At 26.2% G+C, this 13,922-nt stretch overlaps 2 protein-coding genes across 5 annotated transcripts; both read left to right on the forward strand.

The window, feature by feature from the left end:
* The first annotated feature begins 3,893 nt into the window (after positions 1 to 3,893).
* On the forward strand, positions 3,894 to 6,848 carry LOC140665589 (juvenile hormone acid O-methyltransferase-like). Its single transcript, XM_072891874.1, has 5 exons — positions 3,894 to 4,134; positions 4,223 to 4,391; positions 5,706 to 5,838; positions 5,921 to 6,068; positions 6,213 to 6,848. The coding sequence occupies exons 1-5, from the start codon at positions 3,951 to 3,953 to the stop codon at positions 6,392 to 6,394; spliced, it is 816 nt and encodes a 271-aa protein (XP_072747975.1). The 5' UTR covers positions 3,894 to 3,950; the 3' UTR covers positions 6,395 to 6,848.
* A 1,284-nt stretch (positions 6,849 to 8,132) lies between these two features.
* Positions 8,133 to 13,538, forward strand: LOC140665590 (juvenile hormone acid O-methyltransferase-like). Of its 4 annotated transcripts, XM_072891877.1 has the most exons (8): positions 8,133 to 8,249; positions 8,660 to 9,076; positions 9,172 to 9,295; positions 10,951 to 11,229; positions 11,318 to 11,486; positions 12,827 to 12,959; positions 13,039 to 13,186; positions 13,347 to 13,538. In XM_072891877.1, the coding sequence occupies exons 4-8, from the start codon at positions 11,046 to 11,048 to the stop codon at positions 13,463 to 13,465; spliced, it is 753 nt and encodes a 250-aa protein (XP_072747978.1). In that variant the 5' UTR covers positions 8,133 to 8,249; positions 8,660 to 9,076; positions 9,172 to 9,295; positions 10,951 to 11,045; the 3' UTR covers positions 13,466 to 13,538. The 4 variants fall into 4 exon arrangements, with proteins under 4 accessions (XP_072747978.1, XP_072747976.1, XP_072747979.1 ...); XM_072891875.1 differs by lacking the exon at positions 9,172 to 9,295 and having other exon boundaries at positions 8,660 to 9,118; XM_072891878.1 differs by lacking the exons at positions 8,660 to 9,076; positions 9,172 to 9,295.
* The last annotated feature ends 384 nt before the right edge of the window (positions 13,539 to 13,922 follow it).

Below are 13,922 nucleotides of genomic sequence, written 5' to 3' on the forward strand. Positions count from 1 at the left end.
TACTATTCTTCTCCTTCATATAACAATTATGTCAAAATTACATGTATAATCAACGCCTACACTTTTATTATCGGACCGTCTTCATACGTACATTAGAATCATTATAAATACGAAAAACAACTTAAGATATATCTAGTGAAGTGCAAGGATTACTTCTGTATGCAAAGCTTTTATGAATGAATCATATGCGTACACATGATAAATACGCAATAAGCAATATGTTTGATAAAAAATCTCGATAATCTCTCACACATTTCCGCTTTTGGGTTTACATGTAAAAGATATTTTGATTAAACGTTGATTCAATCAAACTTGTTTTGTAACATTAAAATTGAATCAATTGATGCAATTTTAATTGTAATTAATTAATTACACACTTTCAATTTCTTAGTTTAAAAATGTATTTTTAACTTTAATTGTAAACTTTAGCATGTTTAAATTTTAGTGAAAATTATTATTCCATGAGTTTATAAGAATTTATGTCACCTGATAAAAATATACGCATCTTAACTGTATTTAAGAGAGTAACAAATATGACTCAATTCTTTGATGTTTATGGATTTAGAATATGGATTTAGAATATGAAAAATTTTTTTTTTAAATATTTAATAATTATTGCAACAATTAACCTACAAAGAGACACTGAAAATCTAAATAATATTTACGATAAGATAAAGGTCGTTTGAAATGTTTTTTTAAAATTGACAGTTTAGTTTTAAGATTCTTTTAGACAAGACGTGTCTCTTTACTGTGTTGGTTTTATCTTACTAATACCTCATATCAACGAGCAAAATGTTGAACTGTTTTCACCTTCACACGATTTATTACATTTTTTATTTTATTTGAACGTACATATTAATTGGGTTTGTTCTTTATCAATATTATTACATTTTATTGTCTGCGCTGAATTTGTTATTGATTTTGTATTCATGTGTAACTTTTGGCTTTTTTAGTGACACTTGAAAAGGACCACAATCAGATGGTCGAAATGTCATGGTATTAAATAAAGGAATTTTTTGGCTAGTTTTATCGTTCTAATGATTTTGCTCTTTGTCAATTAAATACTAGCGATTTTAATTTAATAACCTTGAATTTAATAATTGTATTATGTTATTAAATTGTAAAAACATTTGAGAAATAACATCATCAAATTACATTATCTTTAATATATATACAACTATCTTCTCTGCGATTTATAATCTTTTTAAATATGTATATATATATACAGAGTGTTTTATTTTTAATTATGTAAAGGCCACCTTCAATTTCTTAAATGGAACATCCTATTTTTTATTGCACATTCTTGTAGCATATCTCGAGAGCTTTCCAAAACACTATAATCAAATATTTTTTCATTAAGTACTTTTTGAGTTATAAGACTTTAAAAGTTACAGTACTTCCGGCATTAGCATTACCCAAGATGTGCTACGTGGAGGTCGGATTTACCTCTCTGTATATACATATACAGGGTGTCCAGTAATTTGTAAAAAGTCTCTCGTGTACAGATAAAGCGGATCAAACTGAGTAATAAAGTTCTGTATTATTTTACAATTTTCGGAATAATTATTGAGAAATTACTTAAAAAATATCGATCAATTCATGTGAGTATTAACACGTGACGAGAAAAGCCAGTCCCCTGTCACGTAGTTGCTAGTCGCACGCATAGTAACCGTGTAACAGTGGGCTATCTTTTCGCAGAGCGCTAATATGTATATTGGTGCAAAGAAGTCGATATTTTTAAATTAATTTCTCAATAATTATTGCAAAAATTGCAAAATAATAAAGAACTTTTTTGGTACATATATAATTTTGAATTAAAGAATTTGAAAAACAATAAAAAGAATTTATAAAATAATAGCATAATAAATAATATAAATAATATTAAATAATATAATATATATAAGTAATATAATTAAATAATATAATAATATAAAAGAATTTGAAGAAATGTAGCTGATGATGATTTGTATTTCGCGTGCAAAATGCGAGTGACCAAATGGGAACATTATTGGTTTGATTTTGCTATAGGATATACAGCCTGCTAGCAGTCCATACTTATATAGTCAAAGTCTTACTTAGTTACTTTAGAGGCAAGATTTATTTTAGTTACTTTGTTTTACTTATTTCTCTTGCAAACGCGGCCTACAACGCGAAAGAGTGGCTCTGCCTGCCACGGTCAATTATTCAGAGACTTCCCCGATAACAGCCAGTTACTCTTAGGCTGCGATTTTACTTAGCGTTTGTCGACATTGTCGAATGTGATGATTAGCTATCGTATAGAGAATTACTAGTGTTTCAATCAAGAGTTTAAAAATTCTTCATCTAATAGCCAATCACCGTTCGACACGTCGATAAATGTTAAGTGAAATCCCTTAGTCTTACCCGAGAACAACCAGTTACTCCGGGTCTTCCCCAACACGTAGCCGTTTAGAGAATTAGTCAGTCAATCAGTCGGAGATATGTTATCTATTCTCCGAACTTCATTTTTCTTTTTGCAATTGTCTCCCTAATCACACTGTATCCATATTTTCTCTTTTAATAAACGTGTCATATCAGTACACAAAAAAGATCCGTGTACAATGACTACTATTCTTTTTCTACACATGCATTAGTAATCGCGTGTCTGTAAATGTGAGTTACATATATAATAAAAGAAAGCACAGAATGTAAGTAAATATTATTTGCAATCTCACAAACAAATCATTTCTTTAGAAAAACAGAGACAGAAAGAAAGAGAGAGAGAAAGAGAAAAAGAGAAAGAGAGAGAAAGTTTAATCAATAGATTGGAATTGATATCAATTTATGAAAAAGATATATTAAATTTGTATGGGAAATCTCATTTATTAAATAATTTTTATAAATAATATTTCATACACACAATATGTTATGTACATATAAAATAGCTGTTTAGCAATAATAGTCGGGATATATTATTGTGCATTTCTCTCTATATTTTATAATATTAATGATATTTATCACATTAAAAGGCTAAAAAGAAATGTAATTTATTTGTAATTTCCTAAAACATTTCAACTCTTTATTTCATTCAAATATTGATCAAATTATGCCAATAAATAATATAAGCCCGCTTTCATTTGAAAAATGATAACAATGATAAATAAATAGTTAACAAGCGTTCAAAAAAATTGAAACATCTTAAAGTAACGTTATCATTAAATGATTCAACCAAAGAAATATTTATGTATCTTTTGCAGAAATCAAATTTATATATTTTAATTAATAAAAATGTATACATTGTACAATAATTTTATATCATTTTATAAAACTCCTTTTGACAATGTTCTTGTACTGCATTTACTTTGCTTAAAAAATATTTTTTTCATTAACTATTACATTTAATTTCACATGGACATTGGTTAAATTTTATTTTCCGTAGTGATATATATATATTTATTTTTCTAATTTTTAATAATATTTTAAAATTTTATCTGTCGAATATTATGACATGCTCTAAACTAATCCATAAATAATTTAAAAAATTGATTAATAAAAATTTGTTTGTTATTTTGATTTTTAAAATTTCTCATGATTATTGATATTTTGAAAATAAGATTATACACACATATAATTATGTTTAAGAAAATTAAATTTTTAGGTAAATTAAATTTTATTTTAACTCTCTTTAACTCTCTTTATAAAGCTTTAAATGTCGTAAATACTGTTTTTAATTAACATATTTTTAAATATATAAATTTTTTAGCTATAAATTTTTGCTAAATGTGAACAAAATACACATTAATAAAGCTCATTTACTTTTCTTCCGTCATTGATAAATTTCTTCGAAGTATACCCCACTTCTTCAATCTTTTATCTGTATTTTCTAATTTCTACCAGATAGCAGAAGTGATATAAAAGCTGCTCCCTCAGAAAATCTTGAAGTACTTAATTATACATAAGATAAAAGAGAGGCAGTTAATCTTGTGAAAATTATGAATCCAATAAAATATGTTTCTTGTAACGATTTGCAAAAAAGCAAAGTATTGAATTTAGTCGATGAATTTGAAGAAGATTTAATACAAATGTCAGGAAAATGTATGGACATTGGTTGTGGTCCTGGAGATATAACGAAAAATATCCTTCTGCCAGCTTTAAATCCAAATGCGGTAATGATAGGTAAAAAAATTATAATACTAAAGCAACGCCTATAATAACATACATTTATATAAATTATTATTTAATTTAATAATTATATATTTCAAAGGTACTGATATTTCGGAAAATATGATTGAATTTGCGGAGAAAACATATGGTAATGAGAAACTCAAATTCGAAGTATTAGATATCCAATCTACAAGTTTGCCTGAAAAATATATTTCTAAATTTGATCATATATTCTCATTTAATGCTTTAAACTGGTGTTATGACATTCGGTAAGTTAAAAAAAGTTTCTAAGTACATATAGGCCGGGCCTACTCAACGTCGATCGTAATCGATTGATCGCGGCGTGATTCTTGCATAGTTAAAATACATGAGTCAGTCGTTTGACAAAAGTCATGAAACTCGTTATGTAAATAACTGTTTGTTAAAAATGATCGCTTACGACGGGGCCTTCGACGAGTGTTTGGATTAACATTTGCGGCCTGCTTTGAGGAAAATTCAGATCGGAGAGTTAATTGAATAATGACATTTTCTCGCGTCGGACGCCAGTTGGCAGCGATTATCATTCAAAATCTGGAATACCCGATTATAACACACGATAGATCTGTCATGAGCCTTTGTAATGTCGTATGTTTAATAAAAAAAAAAAATTCCCGGTCGACTTACAACCATCGTATTCGCGATAGCATATAATTAGATTAAACGTGATTCCGAAGAGGATTCAGATAAAGGATCGAAATGTTAATTTGTTCTAATTTAGCATCTTATTTATTTAATTCAGCAAATATTAAAGCCCAAATTACTTATTTAACAGAAGAGTTTATTTAATTATAAATAAATGTTATTGGGCTTTATTATATCGTTTCATTGCTCTCCTTTAGCTTGTTTGTTATATTTGTTTTTGTCATAGGAGCTGTTTATCTTTCTCAAAATCTATTATTTCTTAAAATACATAGTTGATGTGACGGACTAACGTCGAAAACCAAACGTTGAAATAAGAAAGATGAAATTCTGATCAAATCAATATTAAAATGATACGAATTATTAACGGATCTTCAAACTATTATTTTGATATATTAAGGTTAAATCAACTAATTATATTCAAATGCATTGCAACTTTAAAGTCACTTTATAAGATCTTGTTTCATTGGATCATTATCATGACAAAATTAAATATAGATATAATTCTTTCTAAAAAGAGAAATAGAATAACAGGCCTGCGAAATCAAGGATTGGTTTTATAGCTAATTAAATTAAATATTAAGAAAGCCGTAACTGATAAAAATTATTGTTAAAATTATAATATTACTAAAAATATTATATTAATTTGTAAAAACGTTTAAAATAAAATTAAATTTTAATGTAAATTTTTTAATATTAAATATATAATTATTTTTATAATATTTCTTAACAGTTCTATCATATTATAACATAATTTCGATGAGAAAGAAGTAAGTTTAATATATTAGTTTAACATTTCATTAAAATTCAATCATCTATTTTAAGTCTTATTAAAAATTGAAACTAAAAATCACAAAATTAGAAAAAGTTTTAAGAAATAATTACATTTATCTTTTATTTAACAGACAAGCATTTGAAAATATTCATTGTATGGTTAAATCTGGTGGAAATATACTTTTGATGTTCGTAGCATCTCATGATGTATATGAAGTTATGAAAATTTTAGCTCAAGATAGCCGTTTCGCGCCATACATACAAGTAAACTTCATTAATTTAATGTTTCATTAACTTGAAATTTTACAATTCTAAATGTTTAATTATTACTATTGTGTTTATACAGGATGTCAGAAAATATATTTCGCCATTTAATGATTCAAATCATCCTTGTAAAGAACTAAGGAAATTACTTGAAAATATCGGATTTGAAATTTATCAGTGCAGTCTTCGACAAGAGATATATTCTTCTAAAGATTCAAACCATTTTTTATGTAAGTTGTTTAAAAAAAAAGTAAAAATTAGATTTTATGGTTTATGTGATTGTTATTACATTATAAGTTTGCTCTTTTTTCGTTTATTTAAATCTTAATTTAATTCTAATAATTAAATTTAATCTTAACAAATTATTTTTGTAGCTTCGATAATGTCCATCTATTCATTTTTGGACGAAATGCCACCTAATCGGAAAGAAGAATTTCAGACTGAATTTACATGTGAATTTATGAAAAAGAAGATTATTTATAAAACAATACACAATAATCAAACACTTGTATTAGATCTTTATAAAAACTTTATAGTTTACGCACGAAAAATGTAACATTGCATATATATATACAGGGTGTCCCCGAATTGGCGGATCAACTCTCGTCGGTAGATAGAGCGTGTTAAACTGAACAAAAAAATCTTATATCATTTTGCTAAATTCGCAATAATTAATAAAATGTAAATTAATAAAGATCGGTCAATCCATGCCAGGCTTCTTCGCGCCGCGCGCTTATCCTGGCACGTATTGGCTGATCTTTATTAATTTATATCTCATTAATTATTGCGAATTTAGCAAAATGATATAAGATTTTTCTCTTCAGTTTAACACGCTCTATCTACCGACAAGAGTTGATCCGCTAATTCGGGGACACCCTGTATATACAAATATATATTGTATATGCATACATACATATATGTTTATGATATATATGTATTACAAATATATAACATTGTTTATAAAAAAAGCATAATTATCAAAAGATATGTCTAATTACCTCATTGCGATATCTGGTATTTTTCAATACATATTCAATTAAAACGTTTTGATTATGGTTTTAATAAATAAGTTAAATTCACAAATATTCTGTAACATATTATATTATATTATTACATGTGATATATTATTACACATTATATATATTGTTATACATATAGTACATATATTGTACTAAAAAAAAAATAAGTTATTAATTATTTTATAACGTATCATAAAAAAAACATAGGTATCTGTAGAATTTGTAACGTTATCTATTAGATAAAAATAATGTATTTTATCGTAATAATAAATGATATTTCTATATGCATCATTTGTTAACAAGAAAAAATTCCCATAACGTTGACAACGCACAATATAAAAATAGTCATTTTAAATGCTACTACAAGTATAATAAAAGTAGAAATTATGCAGAGATACCATTGAATAAAAAATATAAAAAAGGAGTGCGATACTGCTAAAGGGAAAAGTATGGAAAGGTTTCCCTTTGATTTTAATGCGTTTTGAATATGTTTTAATCTAGATCAAAATAGAAGACACGTATTTTTTGTACGTGCTTTTTCGGCTGTTAAAGGGGTGAAACACTCTCTTGAGAGAAATCGACTTTCATGTAACATTTCTGAGCAAGTACTCAAAACGGTAAAAGATATGACAAAATTTCGAATTAAGATTTTAAGGTTTTTAATGTAAAAACTTTAAAACTGTATAATCACATTTTTCGAAAATGTCATATTTTTCTATATATATCTAAATCCCCCTCTCCCCTTCAATTTCTGAAATTGTTAAAATTTGTCTTATATATTATAGCATATTTAACAACAAAATCAACCATACATAATAAAGTTGTATTCCGCTCGCATTTTTCAGAAATAAGTTAGCAATATCTCTATGTTGCTATACGCTTGCTCCATTCGTATGCGCTGATGGTGCTCGCTACTCGCTGGCGACAATTCTTTCTTCGCAATATTAAAGACAATCATGAATTATCAATAAATAATTTATATATTTAAACTTGTACAATTTATTTATTACTCTCAACTGCTGCCAACTCGAGGTTGGCAAAAAAATATTATAATAATTATGTTATTATATATTATAAATAGTGTACTCATATGACAAAAATAAAATGTTTTTATAAATTAAAAATATAACTAATCAAACAAGAAATATCTCTTTAACGAGATGTTTAAAGTCAATTATCATAGATTATTCAATAATATGCATAAACAGATGCGTAATATATGTGTAAATAACAACCCAATGAAAATATAAACTTGTCGCTAGCGCTACAATCGTATTATTTCAAGTGTGCTGTTTAGTAGAAGATTAAATCTTGAGCAAGAACATATTAATAGGTTCTTATCTGCAAATAAAAATACCACGTGCAAAGTGTCATACTTCATATCGATCAAAGGTATTTTATTGTACAGTTAAAAATGTTTTTAATAATTGCATTCTTTTATTAATTTTACTTTCTTATATATAGTACCTTTTTCTTTGTTCATATTGTGAAGAAAAGAAATTTTTCAATAGCTTACGTTCGCCCTCGTATCTTATTATTTTCTATCGATCAAAACCGTGATCAAGTAATACGTAGTAAATACTGCACACAGCAACATTACTACGTTTTTTAGATTAAACAGTATTATTTTCTATAAAAGAGAAGTTATTAAAATTTAGTGTATAAATATTGCAGTTATTAGCAACAAAAATAATATTTTGTTACTTAGCTCTTAGAGGGGTAAAAAATTTTTAATGTTTTAGCTTTTAAAATTTCTCATGATTATTGATATTTATAAAATAAGATTATATTATTGTTTTTAGGTAAAGTAAATTTTGTTTTACTCTCTTTATATAAAGAGAGTATATAACAACAAATCAGTGATCACTGACCACCGCCTAACATACAATCATGACTTCGATTGGGACAATGCACAAATACTAGACAACGAGCCCTATTACACAAAAAGACTGATATCTGAAATGTTATACATTAAACGACAAATAAATAGCATAAATCTACAAACAGATATAGAATGTTTGCCAGCTATTTACGATGATATAATAAACAAACTGCCTAAGATCTAATGTCACCTATACCTAACTCTTTCCATCTTAAATGTATTTTTCGCCCTTGAGCTCATTACCATCTGTACCATCGACATAACCACACGTTAAAACATCAATTGTCGCGATATATATACCATAGATTCAACAACACACAAACGGAGTGCATATCCTGTAAGCTTTTTCTGAGTCACCACCATTATACACAAACTAACGGTAAATTACTTTATTACAAACAGGTATTTATTATACTCATTTTATTAATACAGACTTAACCCCTTAATCTAACTGCATACCTTCCTCGGTCTGGAAACCTCGGAGAATTGCCTCGCGGGATTATTATGCAAGCCGTACAAAAAAAGAGCCGAACAAGTTGGATCGTTTTATATATATGTAACTTATACAACTAACATGCGATAAATATGTACAGCGGTTCTGAGGCAGTGATCCTTTTAATCATGCGAATACGATCACGGATTTTATGTTCACACATGTCTTACGCCTTTATTATACGATGTTTTATCATTAATTTCGTTTTTATTTATAATTCATTTATTTAATTTACTTATTATGCTGAAGAGGATTCAAAACATGAATTGAAACGTTCAAATCTTTATTATAATTTCCGTCATTCTATAGAATGTTACTAATGTACTTAATGTCAATACAATTGCGACACATCATCTATATATAAAAAACTCATAATTTTATATTCACATCTCCTTGCTCCTACTGCCTCTTTCTTACTTACTTCTTTATATAAAGCTTCATAAGTCGTAAGTAGGGGAGACCGGGGTTGAAAGTAACATTTTTTAGTTTTGATGAAATAAATAAATTCTATATTTTTGTTAGAGATTTAATGTTTATTTATACGGATAAGTTAAAGATTTAAGATTAGTTTGATAGCGATAATGTGTCATTAAATATTTTGAGAAAAATGTTATGACCCTGCAAAATAACCGAGGAGAGTTGTTACTTTCTTTTCCGACTTTGGGGTTGAAAGTAACAACGCTGGGGTAAGTTGTAACACAAATAGATACAAGCTAAATTATAAAATGAAAACTAACACCTAACAAATAATTAAAAGTAACTTTAATTAATAATACTCAATATATTAAAAATAATCAACATAACATAACTTGTCTTTTCTTTAATTAACACAACATAAATAGTATTTCTTAATCAGTAATCAACGTAACATAAATTGTTTTCTTTTTACTTAGCACAACATAACATTAGCGTCTTAATGAGATCAATTAAATGCAAATAATTAATTAAAATAAATTGTTTTAGTTCTCACTCAAAGACTCGTCTGAGTAGCAGTTGGAACACACAAAATTAACCTTATTATAAATTATCAGATTTTTTAATACAATGCTCATGTCTCATAATTACATAATTAGTTAGGTATGTTGATTTATACATACAAGTACAATATTTCGTATTAGAGTAAGTTGTAACATGTTACAATTTACCCCAAAGGCATGTTACTTCTAACCCCGAAATACGATACATGCTAAAGTATTTATATTAAAAACGTTTAAAATATAATGAAATAGCAACATATATTTGTCTACCGATTAACTCATAAGATATGAAGAAAAAATAATTGCTGATAAAGTATAAAATTTACGAATAAATCCAAAAAATATCATTGAAACTTATTTATTCACATGATGTGTAGTTACCTCGTACACAAAACTCGTTAATAGAGTGGCATTAAAAGCAACTATCATGATGGCAGCGTAACAGTGGTAAACAAGTATTTGCCCCGTTTTGTTTTCATAATGATATCTATTTTCTTTACAAAATTATCAACCCGTGTTACAACCTACCCCTGTTACTTTTAACTCTGGTCTCCTCTACTGTTTTTTAATTAATATTGTTAAATATTAAAATTTTTAACTATAAATTTTTACTAAATGTGAACAGAATACGAGTTAACTAAGCTCATTTTGCTTTTCTTTCGTCATTGATAAACTTCTTCAAAATACACTCTACTTCTTCTTATCTGTAAACTGTAATCTGTATTTTCTAATTTTTATCAGATAGCAGAAGTGATATAAAAGCTGCTCCCTCAAAAAATCTTGAAGTACTTAATTATACATAAGATAAAAGAGAGGCAGTTAATCTTATAAAAATTATGAATCCAATAAAATATGTTTCTTGTAACGATTTGCAAAAAAGCAACGTATTGAATTTAGTCGATGAATTTGAAGAAGATTTAATACAAATGTCAGGAACATGTATGGACATTGGTTGTGGTCCCGGAGATATAACGAAAAATATCCTCTTGCCAGCATTAAATCCAAATGCGGTAATGATAGGTAAAAAAATTATAATACTAAAGCAACGCCTATAATAACATACATTTATATAAATTATTATTTAATTTAATAATTATATATTTCAAAGGTACTGATATTTCGGAAAATATGATTGAATTTGCGGAGAAAGCATATGGTAATGAGAAACTCAAATTCGAAGTATTAGATATCCAAACTACAAGTTTGCCTGAAAAATATATTTCTAAATTTGATCATATATTCTCATTTTATGCTTTACACTGGTGTTATGACATTCGGTAAGTTAAAAAAAGTTTCTAAGTACATATAGGCCGGGCCTACTCAACGTCGATCGTAATCGATTGATCCCGGCGTGATTCTTGCATAGTTAAAATAACATACATAATTGACGGACTAACATCGAAAACCAAATGTTGAAATAATAAAGAAATTCTGATCAAATCAATATCAAAATGATACGAATTGTTAACGAACTATTATTTTGATATATTAAGTTAAATCAACTAATTATATTCCGATGCATTGCAACTTTAAAGTCACTTTATAACATCTTGTTTGGATCATTATCATGACAAAATTAAAAATATAATTCTATTGGATTTATTAAATGCAAGACACTCTCTTAAAAAGAGAAATAGAATAACCTCAATCAAAAATATTAACAATTGTTTGAGAATTATAAGTGGTTGTTTACATAATTTTGTGCGCTGAATACGAATCTGGCCTTAAAAATTGCCTATTACGTTAGAATTTTATAAAAGAATTAATAAGCTAAAGCAAGCCAAAAATAGAAATTTTTGCTATATTTATAAGAATATTACGAAGAAAGCTATTTTTTTTAATATTTTGACTGACGATTTTATATACTTATTACTAATTCTCTTTAAAATCAAGTTTTTTGTTAACGTGCAATTTTATATAATATAGAATATTTTATTTAACAGAATGTATGCTGTTTTCCTATGCTTTCAAGTTCATAACTTCTAATTTATATATCTCGAGATAAAAATCACATGTTGATAAAAAAAAATTTTCAAGAAGAAAAATAGCGATATATGAAGTCGTCAGTCAAAATATAAGAAATAATTTGCTTTCTCTATAATACATGAATATATACAAAGCCGTCATTTTACCCCATTTATCTCAGAAACCTGATGTGATAATTTTTGCGGCTAGATTCGTATTCTCAAAGTAACAAATTATCTGGAAAATCTATAATTCTCAAATAACAAAATCTCGTAGATTTAAAATCATATAAAAAATACATATCACTTTGATTTTATATATTTCACATATAATAAATAGAATTCTTTCTATTTAATTTTTTATATAAAATTTTGGAGATTATTAAAAATATTATATACCAATTTGTAAAAATAAAAATAAGTTTTGCAATTTTAATGTAAATTTTTAACTATTTTAATAATTGTTTTTTATAATATTTCTTAATAATTCTATTATATTACAACATATTTTAGGAAAGTAAGATTTTAATATGTTAGTTTAGATGGGTTACATTTACATATTTTAAAAATCTTATTAAAAATTAAAACTAAAAATCGCAAAATAAATAAAAACTTTAAATATTAATTACATTTATCCATATTTTATTTAACAGACAGGCATTTGAGAATATTTATCGTATAATTCGACCTGATGGAAATATACTTTTGATGTTCGTAGCATCTCATGATACATTTGAAGTTATGAAAATTTTAGGTCATGATAGCCGTTTTGCGCCATACATACAAGTAAGCTTTATTATTGTAATGTTATAAATTTTACCACTGCAAGTACAAATGTTGAATTATTATTATTATGTTTATACAGGATGTCAGAAAATACATTTCGCCATTTAATGATTCAGCTTGTCTTCGTAAAGAACTGAGGAAATTACTTCGAAGTATCGGATTTGAAATTTACCATTGCAGTCTTCGAGAGACGACATATTCCTCTAAAAACGCAAACAATTTTATATGTAAGTTGTTTAACAAAATTAAATAAAAATTAAGTAAAAATTAAATTTTATGTGTTGTGTGTTTATTATTACATTATAAATTTGCTGTTCTTTTCTCGTTTATTTAAATCTTTATTTAACTCTAATAATTAAATTTAATCTTAACGAATTATTTTTGTAGCTTCGATAATGTCCATCTATCCATTTTTGGAAAAAATGCCACATAATCTGAAAGAAGAATTTCAGAATGAATATAAACGTGAATTTGTGAAAAGGAAGGCTACTTATAAAACAACATAAAATAATCAGGAACAAACACTTGTATTAGATGTTTACAAAAACTTAATAGTTCATGCACGAAAAATTGCATAACATTGAATAAATATACATGTATATGTACTATAATTATCAAAAAATGCATTGTTTTATAAAAAATCTAACATTTATATAATTATCATAAGATATGTCTAATTACCGCATCACGATAATAAGTATAATAAATATTTGGTATCTTTCAATACATATTCAATTAAAAAGTTTTGATTATGTTTTTCTAAATAAGTTGAATTTACAAATATTTTGTAACATATTATATTATACATTATTACATGTGATATATATTACACATTATACATATTGTAATACATATATTACATATATTTTATTACAAAAATAAATTATTAATTATTTTATATACATATTAAAATAAGAAATTTATAGGTATATAAGTATAAAATTTGTAATGTTCTCTATTAGA

This window comes from Anoplolepis gracilipes, chromosome 5 (assembly GCF_047496725.1).
Source record: "Anoplolepis gracilipes chromosome 5, ASM4749672v1, whole genome shotgun sequence".
NCBI lineage: Eukaryota > Metazoa > Arthropoda > Insecta > Hymenoptera > Formicidae > Anoplolepis > Anoplolepis gracilipes.